The sequence below is a fragment of the Tamandua tetradactyla genome, chromosome 24, assembly GCF_023851605.1.
Source record: "Tamandua tetradactyla isolate mTamTet1 chromosome 24, mTamTet1.pri, whole genome shotgun sequence".
NCBI classification, from domain to species: domain Eukaryota; kingdom Metazoa; phylum Chordata; class Mammalia; order Pilosa; family Myrmecophagidae; genus Tamandua; species Tamandua tetradactyla.
Genome location: NC_135350.1, coordinates 55,221,252 through 55,241,313, shown reverse-complemented (window position 1 = coordinate 55,241,313; position 20,062 = coordinate 55,221,252). Strand labels below are relative to the sequence as shown.

The following is a 20,062-nucleotide window of genomic DNA, read 5'->3' as shown; positions in this document are numbered from 1 at the left end:
TTTCTACGTATGTATTGCCATTTGAATATCTTCCTTTGTGAAGTGCCTGTTTAAATATTTACCTCATTTTTTTTAAGTGGAGTTATTAACATTTTCATGATTGAGTTTTGAGAGTTCTTTACATATTCTGCATACAAATCCTTTGTCAGATACATGTTTTGCAAATATTTTCTCCCAGTCAAAATGGTGTCTTTAGATGAGAAGATTTTAATTTTTCTAAAGTCTAATTGATCATTTTTTCTTTTAGTCTTAATGATTTTTGTATTTTGCCTAAGAAACCTTTGCCTAAACCCAGTCCAGAATGATATTCTCCTAAATTTTCACTTGTAAGCTATCTTGTTTTTTATCATTAAGTCTATAATCCACTTCCAGTTAATTTTTCTGTATAGTACAAAGTAGGGATCATGGTTCACTTTTTTTTTTTTTTACATTTTCCCAGTGCATATCCTTTGGAAATAGTTTTATGAGTACTATTGGTTAGAAAGAACTTTGCTTTCTCATTGAACTATGTTGGACCTTGTTTTTTGTTTTTAATCAAATGATTGTATAAGTGTGGGTTTATAGCTGGGATCTCTATCCTGATCCATTGATCTATTTCTGTATCCTATATCTTAATTACTATTTGTACTGTTTGGAATTATTTCTTAATTACTGTAACAATTACTTTGTAACAAGTTTTGATGCAGATATTATAAAGCCCTTCAACTTTTTACGTTTCACGATTGCTTTGGATATTCTAATTCCTTTGTATATCCATATGAATTTTAGAGTCATTTGTCACATTCTACCAAAAAAAAAAGTAGGATTATGATTGAGAATGCATCGAATCTATGGATCAACTTGGTAGAATTGACATTTTAACATGATTGACTCTTCTAATCTATGACACAGTATGCATCACTATTTATTTTGGTCTGTTTCTCAGAAATGTTAAAAGTTCTAATTATAGAGGGCTTTCTTTTCCTTGTCTTATTGCACTCGCTAGGCTTCCCCCCCCCCAAAAAAAAAAACAAAACTGAACTATTGGAATGGAAACCCTTGACTTCATCCTGATCTTTGAGGAAAGGCTTCAGTATTTCAGTTTCAAACTTTGTTTCTCTGAGGAAGCACTGAAATCTCTGTTCAGTTCTCATAGCCTTAGGTGGGCTGCTTGGAGTTTGCCTTCTGTGCATATTTTTCAGGGGACAGTCAGAGATTTGGGTAGAATTTATGTACACAATTTGAGTCTCTACTAGGAGGCTTTCTTTTTGGTATACCTCCTCATTTTCCAGCTGATGTAGTACCCCCAAACTTTGCCCTGTGTTTCTTCAACTCAGTTGACTGAAGATTTCTTTCTGAATTCCAATGCCCAGTGGCTAGAAAATACTCCAAAAAGGGAAACTTATCCAGTGCCATTCCTTTCCTTCAAATGTCCTCTCACTTCCAAACTCTGCCTGCTTTTGGTGACTCTACAGTACTTTGAGATCATTGTTTTTTAAAAATATATTTCCAAAATTTATAGTTGTTTTCAGTGAGAAGTCTGGTTCATCATGAGGTACTCCATGTTACCAGAAGTGGAATCTATGGTCTTTAATGGTGGTCAGACTAGTCTTGAGTAGGAATGGGAATTCTGTAAACAAAAGTGTTTTCTAAACATTTTGAGAAAATTGATGCTATTGAGTTTCATTATAATTTTGTCTCTTCATTTTATATGCCACAGGGTAAGACTTCAGGAGACTTTTGGTAGCAGTCCATCAAAATCATGAATTGTATTTATTTTTCTTAATCATATAGGAAGAGGTATGATTGATTGTAAAGTGTTCCCTGCCTTTTTACGTATATGTGGACATGTTATTTAGTGTAGGGTAGGATTGTGTTTGGAAACCTGGAAGAAGCAGCACGTTCCTCAGAACATTTTAGGATTATCAAGTGTCTTGTTTAGAAGGGATGGGGGGCCATCTAGGATTTTAATTTTTGAATGGTATTTAAGATGATTAATATTTATCTACTACTACTATATGATACAAAAGGAAAAAGTGTTTTTAGAGAAAAAAATATGGATTTGAATTCTGGATCCCCCTCTTAGTCTTATGAGATTAGCTAAACCTCTTGACCTCTTTTTTGAGCTTCTTCTGTAAAATGGGAATTATAAAACTTCTTCTTCATAAATTCCACATAACTATGAGATCAAAGTAGAAAACTAGTGTGATGATAATGTGAACATTGTAAAGCACTATTTAGCTGTGAAGTATACTACTTTTTCTTATAATACCTTATAATATCATTGTAACTATTATAACTTATTATATTATGCCCTGTACATTATGTAGGAAAGGTGCATCTTTTCTGGCAAGAGACTTATGTGAAATTTAACCCATTGCTAAGATAATGTAGCATTACATTAAAATGATGAATGAATTGGTTTCCTTGGTTTTTGTGGAGTTTACATTTTTAGTCTATTCATGCAAGACTATTCTCATTAGGATAAATGACCTCTGTTTTTATGAGTCCTCTATATCACACCTTTTTGCATGTCTAAGCATCTGTCTTCTAACCGACTATTACTGGAGTAGTTTAAGACAAATATTTCCAAACAATTGAAGTTTATGAAATACACAAGAGGACAGGTCTGTGATCACCACTTACCAGAGCTGGTCTCCAAATTTTCAGGTGCTTACATTTTTTATCAAGTGTTTCAGCTGGTATGTGAGATGAATTGCTGCGGCTTCAATATTTTCAGCACAGGGAAGTAAATGGCTAAATTCAACATAGGTCAGGGATATTGGTAAGAGAATAACTTTCAAAATCTCAAACCCCAATAGAGCCATCAATGAGTTTTCTCAGTCAGTGGCTCAGCCTGTATATACATTGAAAGCTGTTCTTGAATTTAGAAATGAAATAATTTGAGCCCTAACTCAAAAATTAAATTTCAAATACGTTATTTAAAAATTTACGGGAGTTTTTATTTCATTGTGAAAAGAAGTAATTGGATAGGGAATGGGAAGTTAAGGCCTGAAATGTGCAGGGTTCCTCTCTGGAATGATGGGAATGCCTTGGTAATGGATGGTGGTGATGGTAGCACATCACTGTGAATGCAACTAACAGCACTGAGATATATAGCTGACTAAAAGGGGGAAATGTTAGATTATATATAATAACAGAATTAAGTTTTTAAAAGCATCGGTGCCACTACATTACACAAGCAGTTGAACCCTAAGTTAGACCATGGACTTTAGTAATACACTTACACAAATGCGCTTTTATCAGTTATTTCAGTTGAAAGGTGTTGCTGTTGGGTGGGATATGGGAATTCTATATTCTATACGTGATTGTTCTGTACATCTGCAACTTTTCTAATGAAGAAAAAAAAATCATCGTACGAAGTGTCTAGTGAGTGGTGGTGACTAAAAAATGAAGCACCATGTACATCATTATCACCATCCAGATTCCATGGTTAAAAAAAAAGCTAATAATTTTGTTCTCAAATAGTAAATTAAACATAATTTCTTAAAGCATTACTATAACATATATAGTGAACTTCTAGCTTTAAAGAAGACAGATGGAGGCTAAGTCTATTAGAACTTGCAGTTATTGAAAGTGAAAAACTGTTGAATAAATAAACATTCCAAAGACCCAGTTTCTGTTTGAGTATAATTCAAATGACTAGTTTTGTGCATTTCAAGGACTTGTATATACTGTGCATGGTAAATTGGACCTCAGTGTGGGGGCACTTTTAGAATACAAAAGAGCTAAGGCAAAAGCATAGCTTCTTGAAAACGAGGGCTTTGGTCATGTTTAAAAAATTATGTCTAAATGACATCGATTTGTAACGGACAAATGAACTTTTATGTAAGAAATATACCTTCATTTAGTATATTAGGCACATGGGTTAATTGTTGGGTTAATGGTAAGCTAAATTACTCTGCAAAAAGTAGTAAAAACCTATTTTGTATTTCTATACTGATAACTTACTTTTCAAAATGAGATGATTAACATCCGATAGCTCACTGATTTACCTTCCATGTAAAGACACCATAATGATATTTTGCATTTTGATGCGCTAGTGCTTTAGGGAAAGGATTTGTAAGTATGTATGTGTGTCTTCTATATTTGTTTTTTGTCATGTCATTCCAAAAGAAGTAGATATTAATGATGTTATAAATATTTTTACCTATTAACAAACCCTTTTAAATCTGCAATGCTTGAAGTATTTAATAGAATCCTATTAATGGAAATATCCTTTATAGGAGAAACATGGACTTAAACCCTTTAAATGTGAAAATATATCGAGGCAAACACAAACTACTTGGCTGTTCCCAGATCTCTTTGTTCCCATTTCACAAATTTTCCCCTTTCAGCAGACCAGCCACTTCTGGTCCTGTAATTACATTATGCTCCTACAGAAGTTAATTGCAATCATTAGTCAAGAGCACTTGGCTTACTTATTTTAGTGGCATGAAAAGGAACAGAGGAATAATTTTATACTTTTCCTGGAGCTGAATCATAATGGTCTGGCTGTAAGTCCTCAGGTTTCATTTTCAAGACATCAAAATGAAGAAATAATTTAAAAATTAGATGAATTTTATTTACTTTTCAGACCATGTGGATGAGAGAACAATATGCAATGGAATTGCACCTGAAAAAGATGTAGATGGATTTCATATTATCAATATTGGAAGACTGTGCCTTGATCAGCATTCTCTCATACCTGCTACTGCCAGTGCTGTTTGGGAAATAATAAAAAGAACAGGTAATTTGTGGTCTTTACCGAGTGAATGCTAAATGCCAAGTGAATATGTCTGCAATACCTTGGTGGAATTGCCTTGGACTTATTGAGTGACAAAAAATAATAAGCCAAAAAAATAATAAACAACAAAAAAAACAAAAAAATTTGAAAAAGGAAACAAAGTAAAAAGAGAAAAACAAAACGAAACACAAAAAATGATAACCCATAAAACTTCAGTCATTAGAAAGATATAAAATTATAGACGTCAAAGAATAATCTAAAATAAAATAAAATGAGGAATATGTGCTAGCTTACAAATTACTGCAGTGGTACCTTGTAGGAAGTGACTTTTCCAAATAGTAGATGTGTCTCCCAATTTAAACTATGAACTTATATGTTTTGATGAAAAATCTAGCATTTTGATGCATTATGCTTTTCCTTACCTTTTAAAGCAAAATATGCTAAACATATTAGAACCATCTCTAATTACCTAGAATTTCATTATAAATGTTTAATATTGAGCTGTGCCAAATATAGCACCACTCTCACAGACTCTTGAGATATGTAGTACTGTTTACCCTACAATTAACTGACTCTACATTGCCTTTTATACTGATGATCCTCCTGCCTCTGTAATTGTCACTTCAGATTCATCAGCATCTTCTTCTTTTTAATCTGCTATTCTCTAACTAATAAGTAAAGAATTTCAAGGGCAAGCAAAACCTAGAGTCATACTCTTAGAAGGTTAGTAGTAGCAAAAACTTTGCTTCTAACTTCCTCATTTTACTGATGAAGACACTAAACTCAAAAGAAATAAAGTGTAAGAAATCAACAAGTTTTATTTTTCACACCCTTTTAGCCCATCAGCTTAGTGCTCCTCTCCTATTGAGTAAACTGCATGAGCTTTGTGAAAAAATACTTTTTCCCCTACATTGTTCTTTCCTAAATGTGCTCAAAGTTTGATTGCCAATCAAGTTTGGCATTATTGTACTTTGCTTACTTTATAATTAATAATTAATATATATTTAAGCCTCTATACTTCTAACTCTTCATGTGAATTTCAGTGTTCAAAAATAATTTAGTGGTAGGTTAAAAGTGTTTTTAGTTTTTTAAATGAGTACATAATCACAAAAGAATTGCCATATCCATGAAGCATAAAATAAATATTTACAAATAATGAATATAGGGCACGTTGTAGACAGACCACACATAATTCATATTTAATTAGAAGTCTTAAAAAATGGTTTCAGTTGGCTATTCAAATGTTTTGTTTGCTTCTTGTTGGTAATTCTCCATTCATATCAAGCTTTGTATTTTAAGGAATTGAAACATTTGGGAAAAATGTGGTTGTGGCTGGAAGATCCAAGAATGTAGGGATGCCCATTGCGATGCTTTTACACACCGATGGAGAGCATGAACGGCCAGGAGGTAGGACCTTGAAAAGTATATGTATTCTTATAATTTCCTTATTTCTCAAAATCACCACATAAACACTTCTGAAAATATGGCTTAGTATATTTGTGAGTTTATACAATTAATGGTTTCCCTTATTACTCATTTAATGTTGTGAGAGCCTTGAAAGTGAATAAAGGAAGTACTGAAAATATGTGACCCCTTTGTTCCTGTTTTTCTTTTCTTTTATACATATACTCATATATATACTTTCTTTAAATCATTAACAGTGTAGATGTTAAGAAAGATGAAAAGCCACTGGAAACATAAAATCATGTCTCAGAAAATAAAAACTAAACAAAGCACAAACCTTGGAATGTTGTTCAGCAGTTCCTAAAATGGCAAATCTTGGTACTTTAGATGTTATCTATTTAGTTTACCTTACAGTTAACTGTTTTCCTACATTAAACAACTAGTCACTACGTTAAACAATGATGTTAAACAACTAGCTGGAGGGATAGTGACCCTCAAATCCCTAAGAAAGTCCAGCAAAATGTGATAGTGTTTGAGAATGTATGGCCACGTTCTCCTGGTGCCTCTCATCGCACCGTCATCCCAGGACCTTAGTTTCTTCTGCAGCCTAATAGCTGGGTGCAGAGAAGCTCCCTGGGGGTGGGGATGGACATGAGGAGGAAATCTGGCAAAGGGGTGATGAGGCATTTTTGTGGTTGCCTGAGCCAGTGCTATGGGCAGGTGGCATCATGGTAACTCAACTCATCTGTCTGCTAAATTCTGCATCTTGTTGCAATGAGGGTAAAAGACCAAGTTCATGTTCTCAGTAGATGTAGTTATTGGTCTGTATATGTGTCAAGGCCTTTTAACACTCTGTTTACTTTACTACTCTTAATCTTCGATACAGTGAGTACTACACTGCTTATTTTAATTCCAAGAAGAGGAGGAACACTTTTTTTGCTTCCTAAAATTTAATCAGGACTAATAGATATCGTCACACTCACACACACTCCTACACATGCAACAACAATGCACATAGATTTCTCGTCATTATTAACTTTGGAGAACCTTAGCATCCTGATATCCAGTTTTGAATAATACTCACTTTAGGATCTTGGTTGGATAATGTATATGAAATAATTTTTAAACCATAGACTCCTGTAGAAATATAAGCTCAACGGTACCTTTAATCACTTATCAAAAATGATTAAGTATGAGACTTTTAAATATTGCTTTCCCTTTCTAAATCTGAGGATTTAAGTATTGCCAGAAAGAAGTATGCATATTTAGATCATGGAAAATTAGTGTGACTTCAGGTAACTTAAAAAAAGACTTTTGAAGAGTCTTTAAAGGTCAAATATCATGGTATGAGCAGTTTTCACGTTATCCATCAACAAAGTTGCATTCCTAGTTTCACTGTTCACTTTTAGCTTAATCAGCTAGTGCTTATCTATCTCTTGGGGTTTAATACAATATTGACTCATATTTTCCTTTATGTAATAGTTTCTGTATTAAGCAAGGTAGAACAATCAGGAAGGTTTACCTAAATGTACTATTTTTTGTGGAAAATTTTCACCAAGATCCAATAAGCAGTTTTTTCTTCATTTTCCACATTTTATTTTCTTATCTCATTAGTAACATGACACACAACACTATGCACCTCCACAGTTTGTCCAGTTGTCTCATACCCTATCTTATTTAGGTCTCAACACTTGTGGCATAGATAAACGTTTTTCTCATTTTGCAGCAAAAGGGAATGAACTTTAGAACTTGCAGTCACTTGCCTAAATCCACAAAATATGGATATACTAGATCCAGAGTTGGAAAGTGGTGTTGACTCTGTGGTTGGGAGGATAGGCATGGGTCATACCACCCTCCGAGTGGGCAAGTCATTTAACCTGTGTAAGCCTCCACTTTGCTCACCTGTAACTTGTAGATTATAGTAATATCTCTTTCATGGAGTTACTGTGAAAATTAAATGAGATAATGAGTAGAAAACACCAGTGACCATGTCTGACATATAGTAAGTTAAACCCTCAGCACATGTTGCCTGGGCCCTTTGCTATTATTTCAATTATTACTCTTAAGTTAATAACCTATAGTCATGTAACCATAAAGTTTAAAGTACCATGATCTGAATTTAATATACTTCTGATCTGTCTTCAGAATGTTTTTCTGATGTGTTTAATATTTTAATTTTTTAGATAAATCTAGCCTTTTTTGTAATTAGGTATACTTTGAATAAACTCAAAATTTATAAAAATTCTATAAAAACATTTTATTAGAAATGTGACATTATAATATTCCAAATAACAATTTACAATGTCCCGACTTTTTCTTGTAGGCATCAGTATATTGTATGCTAACGTATTACTAAATTTCAGTTCTGAATTTTCTGTTTCTGTATAAAACACTTAAGTCCAAGAAAATTGATTAACCTTGTCTTTATCTAATTTTAAAATGAAAAATCCAATGTCATAAAGCATATAAACTTTAAAAAATATTTTATACTTTAAGCTATAAAATAGTGTCACTTGAATGCATGGTAAAATCAAATAAAATGGAAATAATTATAATATTGGTGACTTAGAAGCCAGGTAGTTACACTTACCTTTATTACAGTGGCACCAATAAACCATTATAATTATAATACCTAAAAGGTAATAAATTATACTAAAAATGGTATTAGAAGGTTTGCAACATGATTTTTGTTGTTCAAGACAACACCAGTGATTTATAAATGAGATAAACATGGGTGGTGTTTAATCTCAGGCATATTTAATAGAAGTGTAGTAACATATATTATTAATATAATGAAGTGTTGAGAGCTGCTTACTGAAGATTTGGAGTCTGTGGGAAAGTTAATATTTGAAGCATCCATGTTTGTTAGAGCAGTAATTATGTGGAGTGACTACATGTGCATTGTTAGTAATGGAGATAATGAAGGGGGATTAACTTGGCAAATTCATATCTATACAGCTTGTTCTAATGACACTCACATGTTGAGCATCAGCTCACATTGTGTATTTCTTTGCCAGAAAAGATTCAGAACCCTAATGATTCATTTGTGTCTTAAAGCCAAAGGTAATTGCACTAGAAGAAAAATGACCATACCGCAATTTAACTTTATTAATATGTGTCTACTCACAGCTAGCTTTTATTCTTGATATTCAAGGCATGGATCCCAGCTGTTTCGTGAAAAAGAGCTTCTTTTAATTACCCAGAGCCTTGAAATATTGAGAGGAGTGAGAGAGTGCTAAAATATTGAAGAATGGGGGTCATGCTGCTACTCAAGCAGGACATTGCAGGAAGATTTCCTCCTCATGAAGAGATAAGTTATGGAAGGGAAGGCTTTGTGGAGGACATGCATTTGAAAGCTATGTAGTTTCTACAGAGTGGGTGAAACATGGTCCATGTCCTCCTAGAGCTTATGTTCTTGGCAGATGCGGTGGAATACAGAGCGGACTTGATTTACAAGTGAGGGTGATTTGAATTATACGTATTCAGTGGCACAAAATAAAATTTGCCCATGGTTAATTGAGGTGACATCATGAAAATGGTGTCATCACATGAACCCCACTAATTGTTTGGATGTTTGAGTTCCATTTGTGGCCACATAACAGATTACTGTGCATTCTCTTGACTTTTTCTGAAAACAAAGTATCATTTGGCTTTAGCACAAAGTATTTTTAGCTTTACCATGAGAAAATGAGAGAGATGCTTTCCAGTTGCTCTGAAACAGTTTTATTCTTCAAGATAACAAAGGGGGCCAAGATTATGGCTATTTATCATCAGAGGAAAAATATAGAATCTGTGCTGGTTTCAGACTCTTTTAGAGTAAGTTCCTCATTGTGTATTTTTTATTTTTATGTAGGATATCTCTTCTAAATAGATCAAACTAAATGGTCACAATGTGGGTAATGTGTTCCTCCTTTAACCGAAAGATGGGGCATTGATGCTGGGACGCATTAAAAGAGCATTTTTAAAGGGTCAGCGACCAACTGATTTTGCTTAGAGTAGTATGGGTCTGGTGATGCTCTTGATTTCATTCAATGAATATTCATTGAATATTTACTTTCTATAAAAGACTCTGGGATAAAATGATGAAAAACGCTTAGTTCTCTCTTCAGGGTTCATCTATAAACAGTGTATTTTCTTAAAGCACTGCCACTGCACTGGCATTCAGTTTTTGCACTTGAGCTGGTCTTCTAACTCAGAATTTTTTCTATATTGTTTTAGGTACTTTAGGACACTGTCTATGAATTTCATTCACATTAGAGTAGCATTATATTCTATTGTTTTTGTTAAATAATGCTCTTGTATCCCAGAGTAAAAAAAGAAAAAAATGTGAGTAGTAAACCTAAAACAATTCAAATTTGCTGAAAAATTAATTTGAGCAGGTGAATTAAATTAAATATGAGAATGCAATGATGCCTTATCTTCAAGTTATCTAGGCATGATGAGCATCCTGAGTGGAAAACCACAAGGTTATTTGCCAATAGAATACTTTTCCTTTGTGCGACTTGACTCCAGTTGTGAAGAGGAACAATTTTTTGCCAACCTGGGAGCATATCATCCCATTTAAAGGGCTGGCATGCAGGTCATAATAGAGCAGTGGAATGTGATGTGAGTGGTATGTGTAGTTAACTTCATCCCAGAGTCAATTTGGGACAGGCTCTCTCGGGTTTCAAAGAGAGGAGCCAAATAGGAGTACTTCAAATGCAGGAGCCAACATAATACTGGGAAGAAAACACAGCCTGGACTGCCAGTTGGCAGCAGTGTGGGGTGTTTGCTGCGTCTATGGAAGGATTATTGACAAACTGGGACAAGCATTTAACTTCTGCTCCTCCCGTCCCACTCCCCACAAGTTAGAAGTACTAATGACAAGATTTTGGCAATACTATGTTTTGGGATGACTCCTTGTTGACTTGATTGAGTTACAACTTTGTATTTGTGTATTTGAGGAACAAAAGGCAGAAGAGAAAAGCAAATACCTGTCCTAGTGTCATTTCCAGTGTTTCTTAAATTCAGTCAGTTGTTGTCTGGAAAGCACTATGCTTAGAAAATTACGTGTATTCTCACATTAAGCAACTGGGACTATTGCATTGTTGAAAATAACATTTAACATTATTTACAATGGAAAGTGAAGTCTTTCTCTTTCCCTTTCATTTGCTCCTTTTCTCTATGACCTCAGCATATGAGGCATTTGTTTTACCACCAGCGAAAAGCATTCCTTTTCTAATAGCTATAAGCCTGATAGTTTAAGGTGTACTCATAATGCTGTTGTAATCTGCTACAACCTACCTTCTCACACATTCTGCTGCTCACCTCCTCCCTGGTACATCATGCTGAAGCTATGTAGAAGAATGCATCGTTCCCCAAGTACACCATCTCTTCCATGCCTCCTTGCCATTATACATCCTGTTACCTCTATGTGGAATGCTGATTTCTTCATTCACCCACTTTCCTCCCTTTCGTACCCATTCCTTCAAGATGCAGCTCAGATATTCCAATGTCTGTGCTGTGTCCATGTATATGTACTAATCCTAGTGCATATTGATGGTTTGCATCTTCCTCCTTCCTACATGTACATAATCAGTATGAACTTCTCAATGACAGCTATTTTGGCTTATGCTTTTTTGTTTCTTTGAGATTGGCATGTAGTAATGCATCTAGTCAGTCAATCAACAAAAATTTATCTAGTGTCCCTTATGTGTCAAGTACTATGCCAATAATGTAGAAAAGAAGACCAGAGAGTATAGATTTAAAGTGTTCCATTATCATTTACTGAAAAAATGTATATATTTGACCCTGGAAACTAGCCCCCCCCACCCCCCACAATGGCACAACATACACTTATTTGCCTCTTCTAATATCTATAGCCTTTTTCATGGAGAGGATGGATGGGAGGGCAATAAATAGCATAGTGTTCTTCAAGATGTCTGCATTTATCATTCAAATACATCTACCTTGGAAATGCTTAGTTTATGATCTTGTAAGAACATTTACAGAATCACATTTCATAGTAATAGTCTTGAGATTAAATTCATGTGTTAATCTTGGAAAGCAGAAAATAAAGGCAAAACTTATATAAAGCTTAACAAACAGAGATCACATACACACCTTTTAGCCAAACCATCTAGATAGGAGAGGAAAATACTGGTGATTCTTGCTAACATTTATCCCTTGTCCCACAGCTGAGTTGGTTAGCTCATTTCAATAGGTCATGGGAGGGTCTGAATGCTTTAAAATGTAGTTAGTTTTGTATAGCTTAAAATATGTTTCACAGTTAGCAATATCACCATCAGCCATGACCTGGCATTTGGGCACCATGTATTAGTCACCTGCGGAATTGATTTGTTAGGATGATTCAGCACATTTCACCCCTATAATTAGGAAAATAATCCTAAAAAACAAGTCTTCCAAGCCTACATCTTCATTTATGACTGCCAAGTTGTTCACATTTAGTTGTGGTCTTGAGCGGTAAAGATGGATTAACCCTGGAGCAGGATACCCTGGTGTTAATGAACACAGACTTTCTAGTCATATTGCAGGAGTTCGAATTCTGTTCCTGCCTTTTCTATGAGTTAAAGATATATGATGTTGTTTAGAGAATTAAATGAGTTAATATATTTAAGAACTTAGTGTCTTACAAATAGTAAGTGCCCAATTAGCTATTATTAGTGTACTTATCCTAACAGTATTTAAAGTATCCCACAGTAATATGTAAAGTACAATGCAGCAGATGAGAATTAAGAAAGAAAAAGAAGCAAGAATTGGAGTTGAAATAGGGCCAAGGATAAGGCTACTACTAAAAATAGGCATATCTTTACGTCTCCATGGATATATTTCCACTGTCAACCACAGTGCTTTATATATACTAGTGCTGAGTATATGTTTGGTGAATTTATTTAATTGAGTCCAAATTACACTTGGTATAGTTGGGACACTAATTTTATCCTGAAAGTTTTTGAACAGGACAAAATGAATAGTTACCCAATTATGTATCTTTCGTATTAAAAATAAATACATGCTCATAAATAAAACATTTTCTGATATTAAAATCAGAAAGTAATTTCTCTCCAGGGTCCTTCTAAACAGTGTAATAAATGCATTGAGTAATGTTCTTAACATGTTCTTAAGTTGAAATATCCATTTTTTATTAATTAAAAAAATTAACAAACAAAACATTTAGAAATATTCCATTCTACATATATACTCAGTAATTCTTAATATCATCACATAGTTGCATATTTATCATTTCTTAGTACATTTGCATCGATTTAGAAAAAGAAATAAAAAGACAACAGAAAAAGAAATAAAATGATAATAGAGAAAAAAAACTATATGTACCATACCCCTCGCTTTCATTTACCACTCTTTCAAACTGAATTTATTTTAACATTTGTTCCCCCTATTATTTATTTTTCTTCCATATGTTCTACTCTTCTGTTGATATAGTAGCTAAAAGGAGCATCAGACATAAGGTTTTCACATTCACAGAGTCTCATTGTGAAAGCTATATCATTGTTCAATCATCATCAAGAAACATGGCTACTGGAACACACTCTACATTTTCAGGCAATTCCCTCCAGCCTCTCCACTACATCTTGAACAACAAGGTGATATCTACTTAATGCATAAGAATAACCTCCAGGATAACCTCTCAACTCTGTTTGGAATCTCTCAGCCGTTGACACTTTGTCTCATTTTACTCTTCCCCCTTTTGGTCGAGAAGGTTCTCTCAGTCTCTTGATGTTAATTCTCAGCTCATTCTAGGGTTTTTCTCAGTCCTTTGATGCTGTGTCTCAGCTCATTCCAGGATCTTTGGCCCACTTTACCAGGAAGGTCCACACCCCTGGGAGTCATGTCCCAGGCAGAGAAGGGGAGGGTGGTGAGACTGCTCATCATGTTGGCTGGAGAGAGAGGCCGCATCTAAGCAACAAAAGAGGCTCTCTTGGGGGTGACTCTTAGGCCTAAATTTTAAGTAGACTTGACCTATCTTTTGTGGGGTTAAGTTTCATGTGAACAAACCCCAAGACTGGGGGCTCAGCCTATAGCTTTGGCTGTCCACACTGCTTGTGAGAATATCAAGAAGTCAACTTGGGGAAGTTGAATTTCTCCCCACTCTCACCATTCCCTGAAGGGGGCTTGCAAATGCTTTTCCAGTCACTGATCAAATCACTCTGGGATTCATCGGGGCATCACTGTGGACAAACCAACAAAATCTCATGTCCTACCTGAGATTCCAAGTACTTATGACATTCAATCAAACTATCTACATGAGTTAGAAATATCCCTTTTTTAAGGGACTGTTTCTCTTAGTGTTGAAGCACAGATTTAATGCCACCACTGGCTTACATTCTCTTCCTCACTAGACTTTTTCCCTCACTCTCTGTTTCTGGTTCATCTTCCTTCCCCCTATTCTTTCAAGTTTCTGTTCAAATGTCATCTCCTCAGGCCATCCCTAACCACCTTATCAAAATAGCACTGTTGCCTTCACTCTCTATCCACTTACCCTGCTTTGTTTTTCTTCATAGAATTTTTATTATATGTATTTACTTATGTGTGTCTTACCTTGGTTGAATAAATGAATCAATAATTTCAATTCAGTAATTTTTGGCTAAACCCAGGGGCAGGATTTTAAAACTTCTGGAGAAACTGGTGGGCTGATTCTGTCAGTTCTCCCTGATACTCTTCCTGTCAGAGGAACTTTTGGTAGATGTTTAAAAGCAGTGCGTTTATTTCCTGGTGCCTGCCCCCTGCTCCAAAAAAAGTGGTTGAGCTTGAGATGGAATTTGGCTAATTCATGGTGAATCATATTACTCAACGTCATCCACCTAGGAGCCCAAGTTGTTTGGAGGGTAGCTGGTGGTGAGAGGTGATCAAAAGCAAATCAAACCAGTAGGGTCTTGACCCAATGGCATTAAAGCCTGGTACCATTTTAAACATGACAGGATCAGAGCATTCTGTAATTACATCTAAAATTATTTAAACAGTTTAATCTCTAAAAAATAACTGAAATTGAAATCGAATTCAGGAGTCAAGAGAGTGCAATAAGATTAGAGAAATGGGCCTCTTGATCATTTTACAAAGGTAGTAAGGAAATTAAAGTTAAACCCTTCCTTTCTGTGGTAGAGAAACATGGATTTTTCTGTCATTAAAACTCCTTTACCAGTAGTTCCAGTATGTGCTAGGTGAGTGCTGAAGGCAGAAACCATCGCTACAGAAAAAGAAGGATCATCCAAGATCTCACACTGGCTTCCTAGAAGAATCAGTGATGATCCTGAAACCTTCTTTGCTGACAAGCAAAGACACAGTATTTGCCAACCCTGCCCGGCATGGAGGTCACATAGTAAAATGATTAGGAGCTTGAATGCTAGATACAGACTAACTGGGTTTGATACCTGGCACTTGAACTAATTACTTAACTTCTCCTCATAGAACTTTGTGAGGATTACCTGAGTCAATAGATGCAGAACACGAGGAGAGTACTAGACTTGCAGTAAGTTCTTATACAAGGGTTAGTATTTTAATCACATATCATTTGGCTTCTACAGAGAATTTCTCTGTGAAAAGGCCTTTTTTTACCTCTCAAAGACATACTAACAATTTGCTATTGTGGAAAGAGAAAGAAATACATATCCAAATCCAAAATCTTTACGTTTCTTGAGACATTTATCCAGAATCAGAACTCAGGCTTCTTTTCTCCATTGAGTGCTGTTCTGCTGGTGAGTACTGGGGCTTCCTCTCAGTAACTTCTTCTTTAAATTAGACCATGGCTTGAATTAGTGTATTTGGAATGAGGCAGCTTTTCCTTATCCAGAGGAAGGGACAAAGGAAAACCCTACAAATGTGGTTCTAGGCCAGGTTAGGTTTCCCATTTTGCTTCACCTGCACGTACAAGGCAGGTACAAGCAGGTATTTAAGACTTGCCTCTGGGAAGGTAGTTTAGACTTGTTTTGTGTGGCTGTAGAGGACAGCACCAGAATTGTGATAGAAGCTGTGAAAATGAGATTTTTGCTAGGGAAGACGTTTCTAACAGGGGTAAGGGATATTCTCACCTTACATTTTCATGGTAAATGATCTATGGATGGAAAAGGGTAGAAAAAGCATGATTAAAGGGAATTGAAGCAGAAGCGAAACAAATTCCTACTCACATCAAGAATCTGCTTTCTGTAAGACCTTTAACTGTCCCTAGACCTTTCTCAGCTAGACTACATAACAATGTTCTGTGCCAGCACTCTAATTTATACTTCTTTCTAGCGTGGAATTTATCACACTGTATTATAATCATTATTTATTTATCTGTTTTCCATATGAGAGTAGAGAATTGTGTATCCCATTGCCTAGCAAAGTTCTGGAATTATTTCTTGACAATTGCATAAATGAGGGTAGGGAATGGCCTGGGAGTAGCCAACAAAAGTAAACTGAGCCATTATCAACAAAACAGAAAATGACAAGTGCTGGAGAGGATGCGGAGAAAGAGGCACACTTATCCACTGTTGGTGGGAATGTCAAATGGTGCAACCACTGTGGAAGGCAGTTTGGCGGTTCCTCAAAAAGCTGAATATAGAATTGCCATACGACCCAGCAATACCATTGCTGGGAATCTACTCAAAGGAATTAAGGGCAAAAAATCAAACGGACATTTGCACACCAATGTTTATAGCAGCGTTATTTACAATTGCAAAGAGATGGAAACAGCCAAAATGTCCATCAACAGACGAGTGGCTAAACAAACTGTGGTATATACATACGATGGAATATTATGCAGCTTTAAGACAGGATAAACTTATGAAGCATGTAATAACATGGATGGACCTAGAGAACATTATGCTGAGTGAGTCTAGCCAAAAACTAAAAGACAAATACTGTATGGTCCCAATGATGTGAATCGACATTCGAGAATAAACTTGGAATATGTCATTGGTAACAGAGTCCAGCAGGAGTGAGAAACAGGGTAAGATAATGGGTAATTGGAGCTGAAGGGATACAGACTGTGCAACAGGACTAGATACAAAAACTCAAAAATGGACAGCACAATAATACCTAATTGTAAAGTAATCATGTTAAAACACTGAATGAAGCTGCATCCGAGCTATAGGTTTTTGTTTTGTTTTGTTTTTACTATTATTAGTTTTATTTTTTTCTCTATATTAACATTCTATATCTTTTTCGGTTGTGTTGCTAGTTCTTCTAAACCGATGCAAATGTACTAAGAAACAATGATCATGCATCTATGTGATGATGTTAAGAATTACTGATTGCATATGTAGAATGGTATGATTTCTAAATGTTGGGTTAATTTCTTTTTTTTCCGTTAATTAATAAAAAAAAAGAACAATAAAGATATATGTACAGTAAAAAAATAAATAAATAAATAAATAAATAAATAAAGTAAATGCTAAAAAAAGTAAACTCACTTGGCTAATTTTAAAAAGAAACAATTATAGTATAAAATAAAGCATAATGTACTGTTTGTTTTAGCTTTATAGGGTTTTTAATAGCAAATATTTTCCTCAAATTGGCACTGTGTTAATTGCCAAAACCTCTCTGATTAAAATATACTATTTTGCATAGATTTTATAGGTAATGATAATCTAGAAAACTACTCAGGTATCTCTGAGTAGAAAATTTTTAACTGTGGACATTTACACAGTAAGAAATGTATCTTGCCCATAAGTTGATTATGAAGTTCTATCTATAGTATAATAGTCAAGGAGATAGCTGATAAACCTTCTATTCTTCTTATGTCTTACAAACATGATATAAAGCACTGGACACAAAGTAGTTGCTTATGACTCTATACAAAATTTTTTTTTGGATCTGTGTGATATTAGAAAACTTTGGCCCTCACCTAAGCTGTTACCATAGTCACAATAAGAGGATAAAACTGAGAATTGGGAAAAAGGCATCTGAGGTCAGAGAAATACATCCATCCTTCTACAGAGCAGCTGTCGCAACTTGTAGCGCTGGTTATCCTAGAGAAAAAGCCAAGGAGATAGAAAAGATTTGGTGCAGCAAGCCAAAGGATTCATTGGAGAAAAGTAATGGGATATAGAGTTGAAAATGGTAATAATAATTTTCATGATGCCAAATAAGACAAATAAGAATATACTTTGCACAATAGCTAGGTCTTGGGACCAGGGGCGGGTATAAAGATACTCACCAGCAAGGGGCAGAGGCAGAAGAGTGTGAGGTATTATTTAAACACCTTGTTTTTAATTCTTTTGGTTCACTTCTCATTTGTTATCATCAGGTCTACTGAATAGCAAGCAGGCCGAAATGTTTCCATGGTGCAATATCACTGTAGTCAGAAACTGTGATCAATCAAGACTAAATATTTATGTCTTTTGTTGGTGGTGTAGAGATTTTCTTTCTCCACATAGACTTTGCACATTTCTTGTTAAGCTTATCTGTGTATATTTTATCCTTTGTCCTGCTATTGTAAAGGAGTCTTTTCTTTCTTTCTATCTTATCACTTGTTAAATGTGAAAGCTATGGAGTCTTTTCTTTCTTTCTATCTTATCACTTGTTAAATGTGAAAGCTATTAATTTCTCTATATTAATTTTTAATGATAAAGTTTATTTTTAGAGCAGTTTTAGGTTTACAGAAAAATTACACAGAAAGTACAGAGTTCCCCTATAAGTTTCCCCTATTATTAGTTTCCCTATTATTAGTTTTCCCTATTATTAGTTTCCCCTATTATTAACATCTTGTGTGAGTGTGGTATATTTGTTACAACTGATGAACCAATATTGATACATTTATTAGCCACTAAAGTCCATAGTTTTTTAGGGTTATACTCTTTGTGTAAACAGTTCTATGAGTTTTGACAAATGTGTAATGCCATACCATTTCAATATTATACCAGAATGGTTTTAGTGCTGTAAAAATGCTCTGTGCTTCACATATTCATCCCCTCTGCTCCCATTCCCAACTTGTGACAACCATCGATCTTTTCTGGCTCTATTAACCTTATCCAAAATGTCATATAGCTGAAATCATACTGGATACAGCCTTTTTTTTCTCAGACTGTCTTCTCTTACTTAGCAGTATGTATTTAAGGTTCTCCGTGTTTTTCTGTGGAATGATAGTCCATTTCCTTGTATCACTGAATAATATTCCTTTGTATAGATGTGTCACAGCTTGTTTATCCATTTGCCTATGGAAGGGCATCTTGATTGCTTCCAATTATTGGCAATTATGAACAAAGCTGCTATAACCATTTGTGTGCGGGTTTTGTGTGGGCATAAGTTTTCAAGTCCTTTGAGTCTGAATCATACCACCCCGCCCCCCAAAAAATCACATCGGCTGGCCCTTTAGTATTCTTTTATCGATGCTGTGTCAAATCAGTTTTTATTGCTTATTATTGAATGAGCTGGATTTGCATGCATCTGGTATTTGCAGACTGCTATTGTTGGGGTTGAGGAGGAGAGGCTGGGCAGCCTTCCGTTCCTTTTTCACCACTCTCACAGAGAATGCTTCACTTTGTATTGGCTCTTCCATATGCATTTTTGAGTTACTGCCCCAAGTTTGAACTATACTGGAGCTTCTGACCTTTATTCTTATTCTCTCTGCTACAAATAAGAGATATATATTTTGGGGTGAGCTTCTCACATTTAGGAAGCATATTTTTGCAGGCATTTTCAGAAACCTACCATTGCTGGCCATCATGTTTTTCTCTGGGCTTCTTTGCTCCCTTTCTCCCTATGTGTATCCATTAACTCTGCTGCTTTTTGTAGTTATTACATGATTTTGGAAATGGTAGAAAATATGTCTTCAAGTTTTGCTGAAAATGGAGATTTTCCAGTGTGGTAGTTAGACTCAGGTGTCAACTTGGCTAGGTGAAGGTGCCTAGTTCTATTGCTGTGGACATGAGCAAACGGTAGGTGAACTTCATCTGTTGCCGATTACATCTGCAGTTGGCTAGGGAGCATGCCTGCTGC

General features: G+C 35.1%; 1 protein-coding gene across 4 annotated transcripts in view; it reads left to right on the top strand.

The window, feature by feature from the left end:
* Window positions 1-20,062, top strand: part of MTHFD2L (methylenetetrahydrofolate dehydrogenase (NADP+ dependent) 2 like) — a 154,776-nt gene that overhangs the window by 42,132 nt on the left and 92,582 nt on the right. For all 4 annotated transcript variants that reach the window (XR_013168425.1, XM_077143172.1, XM_077143171.1 and 1 more), the window contains exons 3-4: window positions 4,577-4,729; window positions 6,026-6,133. Coding sequence is in view for 3 of the 4 variants with exons in the window: in XM_077143172.1 (XP_076999287.1) it covers window positions 4,577-4,729; window positions 6,026-6,133 (261 nt within the window). In the remaining variant the exon portion in view is untranslated. The remainder of the gene's footprint in view (window positions 1-4,576; window positions 4,730-6,025; window positions 6,134-20,062) is intronic.